General features: G+C 39.1%; 2 protein-coding genes across 5 annotated transcripts in view; one reads left to right on the top strand and one right to left on the bottom strand.

The window, feature by feature from the left end:
- LYPD5 (LY6/PLAUR domain containing 5) overlaps positions 1-829 on the bottom strand; it is a 61200-nt gene extending 60371 nt beyond the window's left edge. The window contains exon 1 of the mRNA XM_072775373.1: positions 148-829. The gene's annotated coding sequence lies outside the window, so the exon portion shown is untranslated. The remainder of the gene's footprint in view (positions 1-147) is intronic.
- Positions 584-20194, top strand: ZNF283 (zinc finger protein 283). Of its 4 annotated transcripts, none has more exons than XM_072775197.1 (5): positions 584-727; positions 1419-1546; positions 6792-6879; positions 8713-8839; positions 16536-20194. In XM_072775197.1, the coding sequence occupies exons 3-5, from the start codon at positions 6871-6873 to the stop codon at positions 18233-18235; spliced, it is 1836 nt and encodes a 611-aa protein (XP_072631298.1). In that variant the 5' UTR covers positions 584-727; positions 1419-1546; positions 6792-6870; the 3' UTR covers positions 18236-20194. The 4 variants fall into 4 exon arrangements, with proteins under 4 accessions (XP_072631298.1, XP_072631288.1, XP_072631314.1 ...); XM_072775187.1 differs by having other exon boundaries at positions 681-818; XM_072775208.1 differs by having other exon boundaries at positions 693-1185; positions 1495-1546.
- Positions 20195-20439: the final 245 nt, after the last annotated feature.

The raw sequence follows: 20439 nt of genomic DNA, 5'->3' as shown, positions 1-20439 counted from the left end.
ACGTATTGTTGCTTTTCAACAGTGGCATATCATCTCTAACACAAACCGCCTTACGCCTAAGGGAACAAAGATTCACAGTAGCACGAACTGTCCCATGGATATAAACAATTTAAGGTCCCAGTCACCGAATGGGACCCACGAACTCACCCGGAGGAAGACGCACCCATCTATTCAACTGGCAGACCCTGCCAGTCTCTCGTAAACTAGGGAAGCTCAGAGTTATTCCCGTGGACCTTACTTGAGATGTTCCCGTGCACCGAAGCCTAAATCCCCGGTCACACTCCTGTCACCTTTCCCATCTTCACCTTCTCTGGAGTCCAGAATGTGTTCCTCAGCCTTCCTCGAGAACCATTCATCAAAGACCACAACCATTTGTCAAAGATATAAAAAAAAGACAACTGAGCCGCGGCGCTCGCTGAGCCGGGACCAGCTCCCTGCAGCAGAGGCTAGAACTCCGGGTTGATTTTGGCAAAAGCGCCTTTGCTACACGTAGCGGAGTCGCACGCCTACTGAGGGTCCAGGATCCCAGCTGCTGGGGGTTTGCCCGCCGTGGACTACATTTCCCAGAAGTCTCCGGGCACAGGTCTTTCTTCCGGGCGGGGCGAGTTTGCCCGCGGAGAGCTCTTTGGAGGGCCAGGTTCCCAGCCTCCGAAGACTTTCCGGCTTTTATTTCCCATAAGTCTGTGGGGCCATTTCCGGCGTCCTGAAGGTGCTTGGGCTCTGCGCGGTGAGTTTCTCGCTTCGGAGGAAGTAATCAGCGCCGGGTTAGAACCCGCAGCGAGCGTAGGGGTGACCCCCCCCCCCCGGAGGCGCCCGAGGTGAGGAGGCCCGGGTCGCGGACAGGGCGTGTCGCGTTCGGAGCCTCCAGCCTGTGTGTGCGCGAGCGGCTGAGAAGGATGGTGCGTGACAGATGGCGTGGCAGGGCCGGCGTGTGCCTCCGTGATGGTGTGTGCGACTGAGAATGTGTGACGGGGTGACGGGGTGCTTTGGCTGTGTGCTGGTACCCTCTAGACTTTCTTCGGGCCTGCCAAAGTTTAATGACCGCAGGAGAAGGAGTCCTACACTAAGCGCTAGAGTGAACGTTTGACACCAGAAGGCATAGGTCCCGTCTTGGGATGAGCAGTGCACATCTGGAAGTGTCCTCGTGACATGCTGCGAGGAAGACGTGATGGGGAGGTCCCAGAGGTAAGATTCCCACAAGGGCGCGTCCAGGAGCTCCTTGGGAGCCAGCTACGTGTTTCATAAGCACTGCAACCAGACCTCTGTCCCCAACAATTGCTGTCAACGCAAAGATAGATTCCAGCCTTCCTTTCAGTTCCATTTGGTTTTGTGTGGTTGAAGGCAGACATGGCTCTAGACGGCGTTGTGGTTTTCTTTTTTTTCTTTTTTTAATTTTTTTTAATTTTTAAATTTTTTAGTTAGGTCTGTGCTCCAAGAAATGCTGGTGTCTCATGATTCTTCTTTCCCCCCTGCCGCTGCCGGGTTTCTAAGAAGGACCCTGAGGAGGAAGGAAGAATTGTTGTATTATTTTGAAATTAAGGTTAAGGTGAGTTTGTGTTTCTTCTTTATTCACACACTTATGTTTGTTTTTAGATCATGAGAATATTTGCTTTCCCTGGCCTGCAGTGTCACTGGTAGTGTCCATCCTGGGTTTTCCTTGTGGTCAGTGACCCCCCACACACACACCCCCAGGCACTGCTGCGTCCCTTTTCTTAGTGACACCTTATTGTCCTTATTCTCAATAGCTACCTGTTCAAAGGGCAAATCATTTAAATCCTTTGGTGCATTCCTCCTTTCTAAGTATGCTGATGGTGTAGAAATAACACCTCCTAGAGATTAGTGTTAGAGTTTTATTTTAGACTATGATTACTTGAGGAGATTGGTATTTAGATAAGGCTTTTAGGGATTGGGCTTTGAGCATAAGGGTTTGCAGTTTGCACCAACAAGGACAGAGAGTTTCAGATAATCTTTAGGTAGAAATCTGAAACGGACGCCTGGGTGGCTCAGTGGTTAAGCATCTACCTTTGGGATCAAGTCCCTCATCAGGCTCCCTGCAGGGAGCCTCCTGCTCCCTCTGCCTATGTCTTTGCCTCTCTCTGTGTGTCTCTCATGAATAAATAAATAAATAAAATCTTAAAAAATATATATAATCTGAAACATTGCTAAACATGAGTTATTTCAGGTCCAATTTTGTGAGTGTTATAGAAGTGGTACTGTGTTATGGTTAAGGGTAAGGCTCTGGATCAGAGCATCTATATTCAAATCATGGCTCTGTTACTAGTGGTGTGAGCTTAGGTGACTCAGGTTCTCTGTGTCACATCTACAAAATTAAGACAAAATAATGCCTACCTAATGGGGGTTATAGAGATTGTAAAATGAGTCAGAGTATTTAAAGCTCCTTAGAATAGAGTCTGCCCCATGATACAGGCTTAGTGAATATTAAGATTTGCTGTTATGTGGTGATTCTTGATTTTCACATCAGCTTTTTATGATTGAAATTTGAAGAGAAATACAAAGATGATTGTGATGGGTGCTTGCAGGTTTAAAAGTGACCAGATGCTCTAGTGGTCTAGTATAGGGAATCTTAACATGAAGTCTTGTTCCATTTATGAGCTGCCAGGTGATTGCAGACTCCTTGAAATTGAGGCATAATTTATGTAAATATTTGTAAATTTATTTATTTGTTTATTTTAGGATTTTATTTATTTATTCATGAGAGACATAAAGAGGGAGAGGCAGAGATACAGGCAGAGGGAGAAGCAGGCTCCATGCAAGGAGCCCGACGTGGGACTCGATCCTTGGTCTCCAGGATCACACCCTGGGCTGAAGGTGGTGCTAAACCACTGAGCCACCCTGGCTGTCCCTGTAAATTTATTTTTTTAAGTGGGCAAAATGTCTATAATTTCATGAGATTGTCAAGTGTACATGACCCAGAAAACATCTAACTCCATTGGTTTGGAATTAAGATTTAATAGCTGGAAAAAAAAAAAAAAAAAGATTTGATAGCTGGGATGGAGCTTTTACAAAATTAGGGTCCAGTGATAGAGAAACAGTTAATTGCAGTATATCCTGTAATGGAATAATGTGTACCTAATAAAAATTGAGTTTATAATGAATCAAAAGAAGGAAAAATGAAAATAGTAAAATATTAAGTAATAGTTGTAGTTATGAACAAAAGTCTTCAAGAATATTATGGGTTATATAAAGAATCCCATTCAGTAGGAGAAGGTTTTGAAAGACATATTTCAAGGATTATATCCAAAAATTTTTTTTAATGGACTATTCAGTGAAGAAGTGGAGAGGTGTAGCTACACTTGTTGAGCATCCTTTCTGTACCAGATATTTTTCTGTTTATGTACATATATTTCCTTTCTCAGACTTTGAAGGTAACTTACATAATTGATGTCCATTACCGAGGAATCTTGATAGTGAAAGTGTCTCAGTGTAGTGTTGAGCCATTAGCTATAGGATGTTCAACAGCTGGTAGCTGTACTTTGTTTCTGACCCACTGATTTTCAGTGTTGGATCTGTTTTTTCAGTTTTCTTCATGATTGAAATATGCTCCTTCCCTATTATTCAATTCTTTACATTTGGAAATATCTTTATATTTCTTATTGAATTAATATTCAATTAATTGTGTGTGGCAGAAAGTTTAACAATCCAGAAAACATATAGAGAAGGAAGTTAAAATTACATTCTCTAGAGTTGGGATCCCTGGGTGGCGCAGCGGTTTGGCAGTGTGGCAGAAAGTTTAACAATCCAGAAAACATATAGAGAAGGAAGTTAAAATTACATTCTCTAGAGTTGGGATCCCTGGGTGGCGCAGCGGTTTGGCACCTGCCTTTGGCCCAGGGCGCGATCCTGGAGACCTGGGATCGAATCCCACGTCGGGCTCCTGGTGCATGGAGCCTGCTTCTCCCTCTGCCTATGTCTCTGCCTCTCTCTCTCTCTCTCTGTGACTATCATAAATAAAAATTAAAAAAAAAATAAATACATTCTCTAGAGTTAATCATTCTTAATATTTTGGTGTGTTTCTGTTTAAATTTTTTTCCCTGTGAGCCTATGTGTCTGGTTTTGTTTCTGCAGAATAAGATAACAGTAATTGGTGATACAGTTGAGTTAAAGACTCTCTAGCTCTTATTTTGAAGGAGAAGTCCAATCCAGATGTGGGGTTTATTTTAATCTTGAATATATAGAAAGAAGAGAGAAGTGTCAGTGATTTCTTTTTTAAAAATCTGAAGTATTCACAACTTTTAAGAATATAGAAACACCATTTTAAGAATTATAAGAGCCACAAAGACATTCAGAATTAGATTATTTTAAAGGTTACTTCCATAGAAAATAGTGATAATTTCCAATGTGTATATTCTGTCTTGTGAAAATCTATTTACAAATACAATTTCCAAGGACAGATACTAATATCAGAAGGTAGAATAAGAAGGTTATAGTTATCAATATTCAGATAAACCACCAATTTGCATAGAACAAGATCAAGCCTCTGGTTAATGTTCTGTTCTTGACACCTAATTGGGTTGTATTTTCTAAGCCATCTTTATGATGCTGAGTCCTATCTGCAGCTACTGGGAGGAGAGGATAACTCCTGTATATCTTTCTGAGAACCTCTTTAAAAAAATTTTTTTAAAGTAATCTCTACATCCAGTGTAGGGCTCAAACACTCACAATCCTGAAATCAAAAGTCACCTGCCTCTCCAACTGAGCCAGCCTGGCACCTCTATTGTATACCAATATTTTATGTGGATTTTCTTACATAATCTTCAGTGCAGCCATCTGTCGTAGTTGATGTTCCTATTCTTCTTTTGTGGGCAGGGACATAGAAGTGTTGAGAAATTGGTCACCATCATGCCTGGATTCACGTCCTGAAAGTCCAACACAAGAGCTTTATCTTAATTTCAGATACACTTCCCACATTGTGTATCCTTTACAAATCTGCCCACCTCACTAAGAAATTGATTATGTGTGTTTTTCTTCATCAATTAATATGGTCTGATACCATCAGACTAATGAGAACATAGCAGGTTACAATCGAGCAAACCATTTACTTACTGTTATGTAGTTGCTAATTCTTTGTTGTCATAAATGATTTTTGGTTGATTATTTTTTAAAGATTTATTTATTTATTTGAGAGAGAGAGAGAGAACACATGAGAAGGAGGGGCAGGGGGAGAGGGAGAGAGAACTCAAGCAGACTCTTGATATACTCTTGCTGAGTATAGAGCCTGAGACAAGGCTCGACCCCAGGACCATGAGATCACAACCTGAGCTGAAAGAAAGAGTCATATAATTTAACCAACTGCACCACTCAGGTGCACCCATGCATAAATATTTGCATGTATATGTTTATACTTCTCTAGCTGTTTTTTTTTTTTTTTTTTTATGATAGTCACAGAGAAAGGGAGAGAGGCAGAGACATAGGCAGAGGGAGAGACAGGCTCCATGCACCGGGAGCCTGATGTGGGATTCGATCCCGGGTCTCCAGGATCGCGCCCTGGGCCAAAGGCAGGCGCCAAACCGCTGCGCCACCCAGGGATCCCTTCTCTAGCTGTTTTAAGGATACATTTCCATCAGGGAATTTTGGGTAAAAATTTGCCCCAAATTTAAGAGCCTGACATAGTACTTGGAAGGTAATAAAATAATTGAGAAACATGGTTGTTACCTTTAAGACAAGGAAGACCAAATAATATACATAGGAGTAACTAAGGCTAACAGCAACAGAGTCCAATAAGCAATCAGGCTGCCTGTCTTAGGAACTTGTTGGAAGGGAATTATGGCAGAACTATTGGGTCATGACCAGCTTTGTGGAGGCATATGGAATTTGTTCTGAGTTTTATACTGTACGATTTTTATCCTACTAATGCTAGTTGCTAGGTGAGACTAACAGGATCAGGTGATTCAGCAGTTATCAGGGGAGTATCCTGTCTAAAAAGACATATCAGATACAAAATAAGCCCATATGTTAGAAGGTGTAAAGAGAAGCAAGGTTGCAATCTCATCCATATATCCATGACATTTCTTGGGGGAATTTCAGCCATTTCTTTTTTCCTAGGCAGGACATAACTATTTAGAAATTATATAGTAGTATAATGAATGGCCATGATTACAAAAACTGTGCAGAGTACTTAAACAAAAAGAGTATTATGACCACAATAAAAAGAAAAACTTTATTGTCTATGGATGTATAACTTTCTAAGCCATTTTTTCCACTATTGATATCTGATTATTGGTCTTTTCTATATTGATAAACACATATAATTTATAAATATAATCATACTGTACATTCTGTAGCTATTTTTTTATTGATGATATATCTTGATTATTTTCCCCAACTTAGCATGGTTTTATAGCATTCCACTGCATGGATGTTCTGAGTGCATTAAGAGATCAGCTTTTTGGGCTTAGGCAATTGTACATCCTGTCCACTCCTATGTCTTGACTATCTTCAGCCCTGAGCCCATGAAGGATGTTCTGGCTTGGATCATGTGGCTGTTTCTTAGTCCTGAGAGATGGGAATGGTGGGAGGAAGATCCAGTCTGGGCAGGCCTTAGTAGTCTAACCTCTGGCCCATATCAGCATTCCCCAGAAGCAGGCACTGCCAGAACCCTTCCTACTGAAGAACATTTGGGTTTTAGGTGAGAGTTTAGATACCACAAATGCTTGTGGGGGTGTGGAGTAGAAGCAGAAATGGAAGAGATGGAAGCTTATATTAGCTTAAGTCAGGATGGGATGGATCATTTAAGCACACCCGGTCTAAAGCTTTTTTTTTTCCCTCCCCAGCTCTGGCTTTTCTGGATTCTCTGCTTCACCAATAGAGGAACCCCATGGATTATTAACTAGTTCTTGCAATTCTAGAACCATGACTGATGTAAGTTGGTATTTCTCTGTCCTTGAAATATTGTGGTTTTTAGGTCATATGAATCTTTAATTGTCCTAAAGCTTTCTACAGAACAGAACCCCAATCCTGACCCTACTTCTCAGTTCCTATTCCAATAAAGGATAATGCCAAATAGCCCAATCGGTGTCATCATATTTATGGTACACATTATCTAACATCTGTGTGCCAGTCTTCTATCAAAAGCAGTGAAGGGATAGAAGTCTTTTGAGGGAAATACTTTAGCTTCCGTCAAAGAATAACTCAAAGAAATACAGTTAACAATGAACACATTTTCACTTGTGTACAAGGAAAACCAATAGCAGATTGATGTCATCTATCAGCACAAACAGAATTTCTGTAAGGGAAGGAGAAAAGAGAGAATGGGAAGACTGTAGACATTTTGAAAACAACAGTTACTCCTTTTTCAGGTTAAGGTGCTGATTGCTAGGCATCTAAGAAGGAAGCCAGTCAGGATACAATGCCCTTAGACAGTCGGGTGGTCACCCAAGAGAACATTTTCAGTTGCTTCTCTGAAAGCAGAGAAAGAGCTCTCTTCTTTCCCTTCTTTGAAAGAGCTTTGGTATTTACCTAGTGATGAGGGTCTCATTTGACCACACAGGCAAACTTGGCACTTCACAGATCTGAGTTTCCCAGAGAGATGATGAAATTTGGGGTTTCTTGGTCTTGGCCTCAGTTTCAGTAAGGCTTTGCAAGGCTCTTTCCAGGGAAAGTGGTTCCCTAATTGATGAACACTGGCATCAGAGTCCATTTGGTTATTGACCAGGATGCGCAGATCTTGCGTGGCATCTGTGTCATATATGATGTGCCCTTTTGGTGTCCTCCAACTTGGGAATGAGGATGGTGTTGGGTGAGTGGTGGTTGATGGTAAGCAAGAAGGTGATCCAGATTTCTAAATACTAGATGATGAGAGATTCCTAGAATTAAGATCTTTAGAAGTTTTGTTCAGCCTAAATGTATAAATATAGTAGAGATATTAATCTCACATCTATATGATGAACTGAACTGCAGCTAATAAAGACATCTTATGTATTCATCAATATAAGAAAAAAGGCTTATGATATAATCTAACAGTGATTTACTTGAGGCTTAACAATTATCCTTAATTTAATGGAAATTTTCTAAAATATTGATTTCATAGTACATTTAGAAAAAAGAGTTTTCTTATTTGTTTTCTGTATTCCTTAAAGGGAAAAACTAAAGAGCAGTTCATGTTAATAAAGAATTTGCGAAGCAGGCACATAGCGGGTTGTGTGTATGTATACATATTCACCTCACCCCTCTTCAACACACGCTATTTTTATTAAATGGAAGAGAAACCGGGATTATTTTATATATTATCAGACAGGTCTAGTTATTTCACAATATCCAAGAAGTTTTTCTGCTGTAACAGGATTTTTCTAGAATATGCAGATACTTTGCTTTGGTCATATTAATTTCTTTTTTTTTTTTTTTTTTGAGAGAGAGAGAGAGAGAGAGAGAGAGAGAGGCAGAGACACAGGCAGAGGGAGAAGCAGGCTCCATGCACTGGGAGCCTGATGTGGGACTCGATCCCGGGTCTCCAGGATCGCGCCCTGGGCCAAAGGCAGGCGCTAAACCGCTGCGCCACCCAGGGATCCCGGTCATATTAATTTCTTTACTTTTCCCTACCTCTATATATCATAGGCTTCCAACCTGCTTGATTGTTATATTTTCCTCTTCTTGCAGTTTATCCTTCACAATCCTTTTTGTCCCCTCTTGGAAATATTTTCTTAAATTCTTAAATCTCTTCAATTTCACAAGTAATATATGGGTTTTTGGTTTTAGGGCTTGGTGACTTTCAGGGATGTGGCCATCGACTTCTCTCAGGAGGAGTGGGAGTGCCTGGACCCTGCTCAGAGGGACTTGTACGTGGATGTGATGTTGGAGAACTATAGTAACTTGGTCTCATTGGGTAAGGTCACCTGCCTGAAATACTGTAGAATCTTTTCTCTGCACCATCGGCTTTTGCTATGGGAATTATAAGGCTGTCTTAAAGAAACCAAGTGAATATCTTCTCCCAAAGGGATGTTTTGATATTTGTTGGGTTAGAAATGGGTTCATTGAGTTCCTTCCTCTTCTCATACCTTCACACTTTCCTTTGGTTTTTCCTGCAGTGGCCTCTCTTCTTTGTTACCAAGGAGCTGGATTTGCATGATGGGGTATTAATTCATAACCATTGTCAAAGAAACCAGGAGTCATACTGTTTTTAACTTTAGCATGTCTTTAGATGATCTGTGTCCTTGCTACTCAAGGTGTGATTATTTTGTTTGAGGAACCATAGGAAGACCAGAGCAGAGTGAGCGAAGGAGAGGATACCAAGGAGTTAGTGAAGGAGATCAAGGCCCAGATGATAGGCAGTTTTGTTGGTTTGAGGAAGGAATGTGGATTGTGTTCTCAGTGATTAGAAGCTTTGGTTTATGTGGGGTTTTAGCTTTTTTTTTTTTTTTTAAGATTTTATTTATTCCTGAGAGACACAGAGAGAGGAGCAAAGACATAGACAGAGGGAGAAAGTAGGCTCCTCACAGGGAGCCTGATGTGGGACTCAATCCCCAGACCCAGGATCATGCCCTGAGCCAAAGGCAGATGCTCAACTGCTGAGCCACTCAGGCGTCCCAGCTTTTTTTATTGGTATGTATTATATACCTAACATCAGCTTCTTCTGGGGCTTGTTAGGTCTTACCTAGACCTGCTGAACAGAATCTGAATTTATACAGGATCCCCAGGTGATTTTTTTTTTTTTTTTGGAGTTCAATTTGCCAACATATAGCATAACACCCAGTGCTCATCCCGCCAAGTGCCCCCATCAGTGCCCATCACCCAGTCATCCAAACCCCCCGACCACCTCCCCCTCCACCACCCCTTGTTCGTTTCCCAGAGTTAGGTGTCTCTCATATTTAGTCACCCTCATTGATATTTTCACTCATTTTCTCTCCTTTCCCTTTATTCCCTTTCATTAATTTCTATGTTCCCCAAATAAATGAGACCATATAATGCTTGTCCTTCTCCGATTGACCTATCTCACTCAGCATAATATCCTCCAGTTCCATCCACATCAAAGCAAATGGTGGGTACAGGTGATTTTATACACATTGAAGAAGCACTGCTCATTGTTATTTTTTTGACCCACATGCAAGGAGTATAGTTAGAAACAGGGTCCTGATGTACTCGGACTTTCAAAAGAGCCTTCTACTTTATAGAGAGGAGGATTGGCTAAGCAGATTTATTTCATAATAAGTGAACACATTCCTTTCAACATAGTTGTGGTTGAAAGTTGCAATCTGTGAACTTTGCATTTTACGGTTAAATTCGACACTGAATTAAATCCTAAAAATATCTCATGAAACTTCTTTTCCTGTTAGCAAAATAACAGTAGTAACTATAATAATAATCATACTTTACACTGTGCTTACTATAAACCAGGCTCTGTTCTAAGCAGAACAAATACTTTAGCATTTTAACTTTCACAACATCCCCATGAGGCAGGTAATGTTTTTATTCCCTTTCTATAGATGAGAATACAGAAACACCTACAGTGTGGGTCACGCAGCTAGTGGGAGGAAGTAGCAGCAATTGAGTCTGTAAGGAAGTCTGGCTCATGAGTCTGTGTTCTGAACCACCTGCTTTCTGTTTGCTCCAGAGAGATGGAGCCTGAATGAATCTGAAACAAGATCATTTTCCTACTGATGTGATCTCATGTTTTTCATTTCTGTCATCCTTCTGTTCTGTGAAGTCTTTATCAATATGATTTTTAGTTTTTACTGCAAATTTAACATGTTTTGATCTCATCATTAAAAAAAGGTCTATACCATTTAGCATTTCTTTTCTTGTAAGCAGACACTCCCATTTCTCATTGGATGTGACATTATGGGAGCAAGGACAAGAGTCCTGGATGGTTGTGAGGGGAGGGCCAAGAAGTTGGAACCCAGGAAGTCAAAGGCAGGAAGGAACTATCATTGCAGGGAACCAACCTCATGGGTCACACAGGAGGAAGAGAATAGCTGGGATAGTGTTTGGAAAGCTCCCTACAAAGGACCAAGGCCTGTGGAGGAAAGAAATTGAGATCCCACTTTGGGCTACCAAACGAACTTCCATTTGATCTCATTTCTTACTCTTTGTTTTTCTTCTCATATTTCCCTCCCATTTCAGCAAGGAAGGCATTCTCTTTTTGTTTCTGGTGCAACCATTCTACTTATATGTTTGATCAGCTGCTTTCTAGCCCTTTTGCATTTCTGCATGTGTATGAATGAATGCATTCACTCGTAAGTTCTGCAAATATTTTGACTGCTTTCTCCTAGCTAGGCATTGAACTGGGCACTACCAATACAGTCATGAATAAGATTGATAACTTGCCCATTCTCAAATAGAGTTTTATGTAGTCAGGGAGAAACCAAATATAAGTAAATAAATAGGTAAATAATGTTATGTAATGAAACATGGTGGTCAGGGAGGTAAAGATCACAAGAGAATAGAAAATGATAGAAATTGACAGGGCTAATTTCGATAAGATAGTCAGGGAAAGCTTTCTTGAAAACATGAAGGAAGACTGGGATCAAATTATATGAATATCTGGGGGAGGAATATATCAGTCACAGTGAACAGTAAATGCAAAGGCTCTGTGTTTGCAAAGAAACTGTCGGAGGAATTTTAAGGCCAGGGCAAAGTTAGTAAAGGAGAGTAAAGAAATTAGGTTGGTGAGATAGGCGAGGGCCTGATAATACAGTTTTGTTGTTTTTGTTTTAGGGGTTTGATTATGTAGCCTTTCATTCTGAAACAGTCCATACATCCTTCCTTAATCTGCATTCCTGCTGGTTTTTGAAGACTATAGGCCAGTTATTTTGTAGAGTGTCCTTCAGTTTGTGTTTGTACTTTTCTTTATGATTAGATTTAGATTTATGCATCTGTGGCAGCAGGATCACAAAATGGATGCTGTGTTCTTACATTCTGTCAGGTAATACAAATGGTTTGTCATTACTGATAATACTTAGAGCACTTGATTAGGTTAGTGTCTGCTGGCTTCCTCCCTGTAAAATTAATAATTTTTCCTTTAATGTGTATTTTGTGAAGAAGACTTGGAGACTTTTAAATATGGTCCTCTTCAAATTTTCAATGTATTCATATATTGGATCTTTAGTTGGTGGGTTGTAATCTGTTCTTTTTGTTATTCATTTTGAAGTTAAAAATATTTGAACTTGTCCCAGATTTGATCTGTGAGAACCCTCTAATGAGGCTTCTATGTCCTTTGGCATGTCTCTATCACTGATGGAGCATCTCCTTATTTTCTGACACAAAAACATGTTGTGGGGGCAGCCCAGGTGACTCAGCGGTTTAGCCCGCCTCCTGCCCAGGGCATGATTCTGGAGACCCAGGATAGAGTCCCACGTTGGGCTCTCTGCATGGAGCCTGCTTCTCCCTCTGCCTGTGTCTCTGCATCTCTCTCTCTCTCTCTCTCTCTCTGTGTCTCTCACAAATGAATAAAATCTTAAAAAAAAAAAAAAAAACATGTTGTGTCAGGCTCATCTTCTACTTCCCTGCTACAGTCGTAATGTCAACCATTTCTTCAAGGTGCTCTGGTTCCTTCTTGTGGAGAATGGTAGAAGCCAAAATCTGTGTATTAGGGTTACTCATTGCTTCTGGGAGATGGCTGGCCGCTCCCAGGTCTCTGAGTGGTCAGAGATAGGGAATATACTTATATACATACATTTGTACACACACATTTACATCTGTATTTTAAAAACCATGAGATGACACCCACCTCCCCTCCAGCAACCCTTTTATTTCCTTTAAGCATCTCTTATGGGTGCCTCCCTCTGTTTTTATTTTTCCTTCCCTTCCCCTATGTTTATTTTTTTGTATCTTAAATTCCACACATGAGTGAAATCATATGATATTTGTTCTTCTCTATTTCACTTAGCATAATACTCTCTAGTTCCATCCATGTCATTGCAAGCATGGCAAGATTTCATTCATTTTTTTTTTTAAGATTTTATTTATTTATTCATGAGAGACACAGAGAGAGAGAGAGAGGCAGAGACATAGGCTGAGGGAAAAGCAGGCTCCCTGCAAGGAGCCCGATGCATGACTTGATCCCAGATCCCGGGATCACACCTTGGGCCAAAGGCAACCACTCAACTGCTGAGCTACCCAGGCATCCCAAGATTTCATTCTTTTTGATGGCTGAGTAATGTTCCATTTCTTACACATACACACACACACACACACACACACACACACATTCTTTATTCATTCATATGTCAATGGATATCTAGGCTCTTTACATATTTTGGCTGTTGTGGACATTGCTGCTATAAACATTGGGGTCCATGTGCCCCTTCAAATCGCTATGTTTGTTTTCTTTGGATAAATACCTAGTAGTGCAATTGCTGGGTCATACGGTAGTGCTATTTTTAACTTTTTGGGGAACTTCCAAAATCTTTGTTGTTTTGGAAAATATAATTTTCACAAGTTTATTATTTGCATTAACAGGCAATGGTTTATTATTTTCAAGTGAATTAATATCTTTAATTTCTCAGTTTTATTTATTTTTTATTTTTTTAAAATTTATTTATGATAGTCACACAGAGAGAGAGAGAGAGAGAGAGAGGCAGAGACATAGGCAGAGGGAGAAGCAGGCTCCATGCACCGGGAGCCTGACATGGGATTCGATCCCGGGTCTCCAGGATTGTGCCCTGGGCCAAAGGCAGGCGCTAAACTGCTGCACCACCCAGGGATCCCAATTTCTCAGTTTTAATTTCTAATATGGTAAATATCAAAAAGTATAAATCACACAAACAAAAGCTCTTTGAGTCCTCAACAATTTTTTTAACATTTAAAAAGAAGTTAAACCTATATTCATTTACTAACATTGTTAAGCCTTACTTACCAAGTAATTGTAATACAAATTCTTGCATGGCAATTCAGATTGGTTGAACTAAATTCAACATTACTGAACTATTTGTTGATGTTAAACTGTACAAAAGTGCATTTCTTTTAGTTTGTATTTGACCATCTTAGAGTAGTTGTAACATTGGGTTGGTCAGTTTAAATATCTTGGCTTCCTTTTGAGTGCATACATAATCCTTATACCCAAATGTTGATGTATATAAAACAATAAGATACTGTTAAGTTAAACAGCACTTACTGCGGTTTGTCTGGGACCAACTGGTCATGACTAAAATTACTCCCCACAAACACATCCACAGTACTTCCCTACTCTTTAGTAAATCAACTAAAATATTATAAAATCACATTAGACAAGTACACTTATACATGAACAAGCAAAGAATTCACCAATAATTTTTAAGAATATAAGGGATTCTGAGGCAAGTAATTTTGAAAACTACTGTCCCAGATGATGAGTCTTTCAATATATGGTCTTTGTGAGGCCTCAGATGGATGCCTCTTTCCACTTGGGCTGTGTTAGCACTCCAACCGCCTTGTGGAGAGGCACCATATGGATACATAAATTAATATTATGTTACAGATCCGAGGGGGGTAATCCCTGCATAGACTTCTGGGATTGTGTTGAATGCTCCTTTATTATTAAACCTTGAATTGCAAATTCCAGCTGCCTTAGCATCCCTAAACTCAGATCCCAGTGTCTTTTGACCAGTGAGACCATTATACTCTATTTAGAGAGCATTTTACTGTACCTTGTTTTGAAGGATACAGCCAGCCATAAAGGGTCAATATGAAGGTTTTATAATCTTCTCTAAAAGCTTCTCAGCCCTGTGTCTAGTATCCTATTTTATAGCTTTTGGTTGTTTGCAATATGAGAGTTAAGTCTAATACCAGATTTTTTTTTTATAACTGGGACTGGAAATCTCTCCCCTTCATTTTGAAGAATATTTTTTGCTTTATATAAAACTCTAGGTTGAAAGCTTTCTTCTTTCAGCCATTAAAGGTTCCATTCCAGGGGTGCCTGGGTGGCTCAGTTGGTTAAGCATCTGCCTTGGCTTGGGTCATGATCTCAGAGTCCTGGGATCGAACTTCACATCAGGCTCCCTGCTCAGTAGAAGCCTGCTTCTCCCTCTCTTGCTCCTGTTGCCTGTGTGCTCTCTGTGTCAAAAAAATAAATAAATCTTAAAAAAAAAAAAGGATATTGTCTTGTAGCTTCTATTGTTACAGATGTGAAGTCAGTCATAATTCATAGTTGTTACTCTAACTGTAATGCTCCTGCTTGCATCTTTTTACAATTGTACTTTATCTTCAGTTTTCAACTGTTTGCTTCTGTTCTCAGTTGTTGCTTTTCTTTGTATTTATCCTGCTCAAAGTAGGTTGATTTCATTCATACATTTTATACATTTTGAGAACATTTCAACAATCTTTTCAAGTACTTACTTGGTTTTGTCCTCTTTCTGGAATGCTGTTCCCTGATGGATTGTTTGATATTGTTGCACAGATCTGACACTGTTCTCTTTTTGCCCCCTTCTTTTTTCTCTCTGTGCTTCAGTTTTATAGTTTTACAGTTTTAGAGTTTCCATTTCTTTGCTGAAATTTCCCATCTGTTCACTGTCCATCTTTTCTTCCAGAATCTATAAAATTTAATTGAATGGTCTTGCCTGCTGATTCTAATATTTGTGTCATCTATTCCTTGTCTCTTTTCTGTTTTTTTTTTTTTTGGGGGGGGGGATGTTATTATATGTTGTACTTTGCCCTTTCCTCAACTACCTCATAATTTTTTATTGTGTGCTACACATTTTGAAGAATACTAAAGAATGGATGGTTCCCTGCCCCTAGAAGTATATGCTCCTTTCTGAGTTATTTAGGGTGAGGAGCTGATAACTCAGATCCCACAGAGCATGGAGCTGAGCTGGGACTGGTCATAGCTTTCATTAGTTTCACTTTATTTCTGGTTTCAAATTAGATTTAAAAATCTTTCTTTGCCATAAACTTCCCACGTGATCATTGACGCATCTCTCTCTTTGATTGTATCAGGATTTGAGCTAAGCAGAGATTGTGTTACAGTTTTAGTTAGTTTTGTTTCATATGTTTCATTTCCAGTAGAGCCTTGGAACTTAGTAACTGCTTGGTTTGCAGAATTTTGTCTGCTTTCTAGCCCAACACCAATTTCTCAGAAAAATTTCTGTGAAGGAGCATTATGTAGCTTAATGTTTTGTTTTTTAAGTATAGTTGACTTATAATAATAGTTTTAGGTGTGCCTGGTTTTGTTTTTGAGTTTGGGGATATTCTAGATTCTAGTTTATCATGCCAGCCTACACAGTCATTAAAAGTTTAGCTGAACTACACCTGGACACATAAGGGCTTGATTGAAGAAGGGCACATTTGGTTTAGGAGGTCATTCACATGGGAAGATGAGGAACTTGTTAAAATGATCTTTGTGGAATCTCCAGAAAACTATCAGATCAGAATATTAAGATCATAAAAGCTGAAAAGTCAAAGCTGAGATTGTTGTTCAACAGGGTAGAGATGTGATATACTTAGCAGTGAGTTCACTAAGTCTCCCAGCCCACTTATGGGTATTATTTCCCATTTGTTTTGTATTTCTACTATTAAGGGTCCCCCCCCCCCCCCCCCCGCTCCCACCCCGCCACCCAGTAAAGGAAATAAAATATGTGGTTTTCTTGTTTTGTTTTGTTTTGTTTTTCCAGATTTGGAGTCAACATATGAGACCAAAAATACAAATTCAGAAAAAGACATTTTTGAAATAAATTTTTCCCAATGGGAGGTGAAGGAAAGAAGTAAAACTCTTGGCCTTGAGGCATCCATTTTCAAAAATAACTCTAAGTGCAAAAGCAGATTTGAGGGACTACAGGAACATCAAGAGGGATACTTTGGTCAAATGATAATTAGCTATGGAAAAATGCCCACTTACAGAAAAATTAAATCTTTTAGTGCACATCAAAGAATTCATAATAGAGAGAAACGTTATGTTTGTAAGGAATGTGGGAAGGCTTGTAGTCATGGCTCAAAACTTGTTCAACATGAGAGAACTCATACGGCTGAAAAACATTTTGAATGTAAAGAATGTGGGAAAGACTTTTTTAGTGCCTATCAACTCACTGTGCATCAGAGATTTCATACTGGTGAGAAACCCTATGAATGTAAGGAATGTGGGAAGACCTTTAGTTGGGGATCTAGTCTTGTTAAACATGAAAGAATCCATACTGGCGAGAAACCCTATGAATGTAAAGAATGTGGGAAGGCCTTCAGTCGTGGCTATCACCTCACTCAACATCAGAAAATTCATATTGGTGTGAAATCATACAAATGTAAGGAATGTGGGAAGGCCTTTTTTTGGGGTTCAAGCCTTGCTAAACATGAGATAATTCATACAGGTGAGAAGCCTTATAAATGTAAAGAATGTGGGAAGGCCTTCAGTCGTGGCTATCAACTCACTCAGCATCAGAAGATCCATACTGGTAAGAAGCCTTATGAATGTAAAGTATGTGGAAAGGCTTTTTGTTGGGGCTATCAACTTACTCGACATCAGATATTTCATACTGGCAAGAAACCTTATGAATGTAAGGAATGTGGAAAGACCTTTAATTGTGGCTCAAGTCTTGTTCAACATGAGAGAATCCATACTGGTGAGAAACCTTACGAATGTAAAGAATGTGGGAAGGCCTTCAGTCGTGGCTATCACCTCACTCAACATCAGAAAATCCATACTGGTGAGAAACCTTTTGAATGTAAAGAATGTGGGAAGGCCTTTAGTTGGGGTTCAAGCCTTGTTAAACATGAGAGAGTCCATAGTGGTGAGAAATCTTATGAATGTAAAGAATGTGGGAAGGCCTTTGGTAGTGGCTATCAACTTACTCGACATCAGATATTTCATACTGGAGAGAAACCCTATGAATGTAAGGAATGTGGGAAGACCTTTAATTGTGGCTCAAGTCTTGTTCAACATGAGAGAATCCATACTGGTGAGAAACCCTACGAATGTAAAGAATGTGGGAAGGCCTTCAGTCGTGGCTATCACCTCTCTCAACATCAGAAAATCCATACTGGTGAGAAACCTTTTAAATGTAAAGAATGTGGGAAGGCCTTTAGTTGGGGTTCAAGCCTTGTTAAACATGAGAGAATCCATACTGATGGGAAATCTTATGAACGTAAAGAATGTGGGAAGGCCTTTGGTAGTGGCTATCAACTTAGTGTTCATCAGAGATTTCACACTGGTAAAAACCCTTATTGTACGGAATTTGGGAAGACCTTTGTTAATGGCTCAGACCTTGTTCAACACAAGAGAACTCATAGTAATGATAAACCTTATGAATATAAAGGTTGCGAGGAAGCCTTTATATGGACAACTTACTCAAATGAGACAGTTGATACTGGTGATACTTTATGATTGAAGAGATATAAAAGAACATTTTTTTACATGTACGGACAACTTGTCATGAGGTGAATCTTAATCTTGAGAAAGCTATGAATGTAGGGAATGTGCAAAAGCCTTACCTGTGTGTGGACAATTTACTTGATATTAGAAAATTCATACTAGTGAGAAACACTTTGAATATAAGGAATATGAAAAAGCCTTTATAATTTTATATAATCTTATTGAATATTGGTTTATACTGACGTGAAACCATTTAAATATAAGTAATGTGTGAAGATCTTTATTCATGGCGCAGAAGTCTGGTAAACATTGGGGAATTTATACTTGCTAGAAACACTTTAAGGAATATAGGAAGAACCTAAACCCAATTCAGTTTTCGCTGTGCACATTAGAGAACTCATACTGCTGTGAAACTGAATGTAAGGAATGTGGGAAGGCTCACAGATGTGATATCTTAGGGTACATCATAGAATGCATCCAAATGAGTAGCCCTTTAAACTGGGATATAGGGCGCCTGGGTGGCTCACTGTTTGAGTGTCTTCCTTTGGCTCAGGTCGTGATCCCAGGGTCCTGGGATTGAGTCCTGCATCAGGCTCCCTGCAGGGAGCCTGCTTCTTCCTCTGCCTATGTCTCTGCCTCTCTCTGTGCCTCTGATGAATGAATACATAAAATCTTAAAAAAAAAAAACCTGAGATGTAGGAAGGCCTTTATATAAATACTACTAAAACTATTGTTTAGGGACTAGTGCCAGTCCACAAAATTGTTAACAGTCCATCATGAGATGGATGTGAAAAATAAGAGTATATGTTGGAAACTTACAGCAATTTCATATTGTCATAACATTATTACTGTATTTTGTAAAAGTACCAATTCACTCATGAATGATTTGAAGTTAAAAAGTTTACCCTTTCCCAGAAATAATTTGAGAGACAACAATCACGATTTTAAAAACATGGGACAAGTCACAATATAATTTATTTAGAATAAGAAATACTTCATTTGTTACTTTTCTGATTAGAATAGCAGAATATTCACACTATAGGAAGATTTGACTAACATGAGTTACAACTTTGTTATGTCTGTAAAAGCATAATTTATAACAAATGTGTTCATTTTTGGAGGTATAGAAGCCTTCCAACACTATTCAATTTTTGTTAAACTTAAGCAAATTTATTCTAGAGAATAACCTTATCAAGGTATCAAATACAGGGAATCTCTCTTATATGGCACAAACCGTACTTACTATCCTCACCATTTCCACCTCTTTACTACTCATGGGATGTTGGGGAAAATGCTTATCTCCTCTGGGCATCTTCTTTAAAATGTTGGTGATGGTAACTGTTGCAGAGATTGCATGGATTTAGTATGCATCAGATCCTTGGAAGAGTATCTCAAATGTAGCCTATAGTCAATACATGTTTGCTGCTGTTCTTATTATTCTCAGCCTTAGTATTACTACTAGTAAATTCTTATGAAGAGAATGCTCTTTGGTGTAATGAATTGGGAAAAGCTTCCATAACCACTCATCCATTTCTCATTGGTGTAATGAATTTAGGAAAGCTTCTATAACCATTCATCCATTTGAATTTAGGTAGTTCATTATGGGTAAAATATAGAAAACAAAAAAACTTGAGAGGATTTTTTTGAGAGGATTTTAATTCAAAGTTTATACTTTAAGCTGCATAAAAAAAAATGAAGGCTGAAAAGAAATGTGGATTTAGTAAGTGGTAAGATGTTGGGAATACACCTATTGAAAAACTAGGTAAAGGTGTGAAGCAATTTGCCTGTAATGAATTCAAGCAGAGAAGTAGCTAGTGATTAAAATTCTCTGCTCACATTTTGAGATAAATTACAAATTGAAAAGAAACAAAAAGTTGTCCAGTTGGAATTCTTTCCCCAAATTTTATTATGACAAATTTCAGACTCAGAAATTTAAAGAACAGTGTAATAAACATTCATATACTCTATTAACATTTGGTCATACTTGCTTTCTCTCTGAAACTGTATGTATGATGTGTATGTACACCCACATACTTTCATCTTATGATGTAGAAGTGATACTTCATTCTTGAATATATTAGCATGCATCTTTTAAGAATTAGAACAGCCTTAAGTACCATGATCTCACAAGAAAATTATCTGTAATTCTGTAATATTCTTTCACATTCACTTCCTATGTCCCAGTACTCCCAAGGTATCCTATGCTATTTATTTTC

The sequence above is a fragment of the Canis lupus genome, chromosome 1 (genome assembly GCF_048164855.1).
Source record: "Canis lupus baileyi chromosome 1, mCanLup2.hap1, whole genome shotgun sequence".
NCBI lineage: Eukaryota > Metazoa > Chordata > Mammalia > Carnivora > Canidae > Canis > Canis lupus.
Note: the sequence above shows the minus strand (reverse complement) of the source record. Positions and strands in the feature narration are given on the sequence as shown.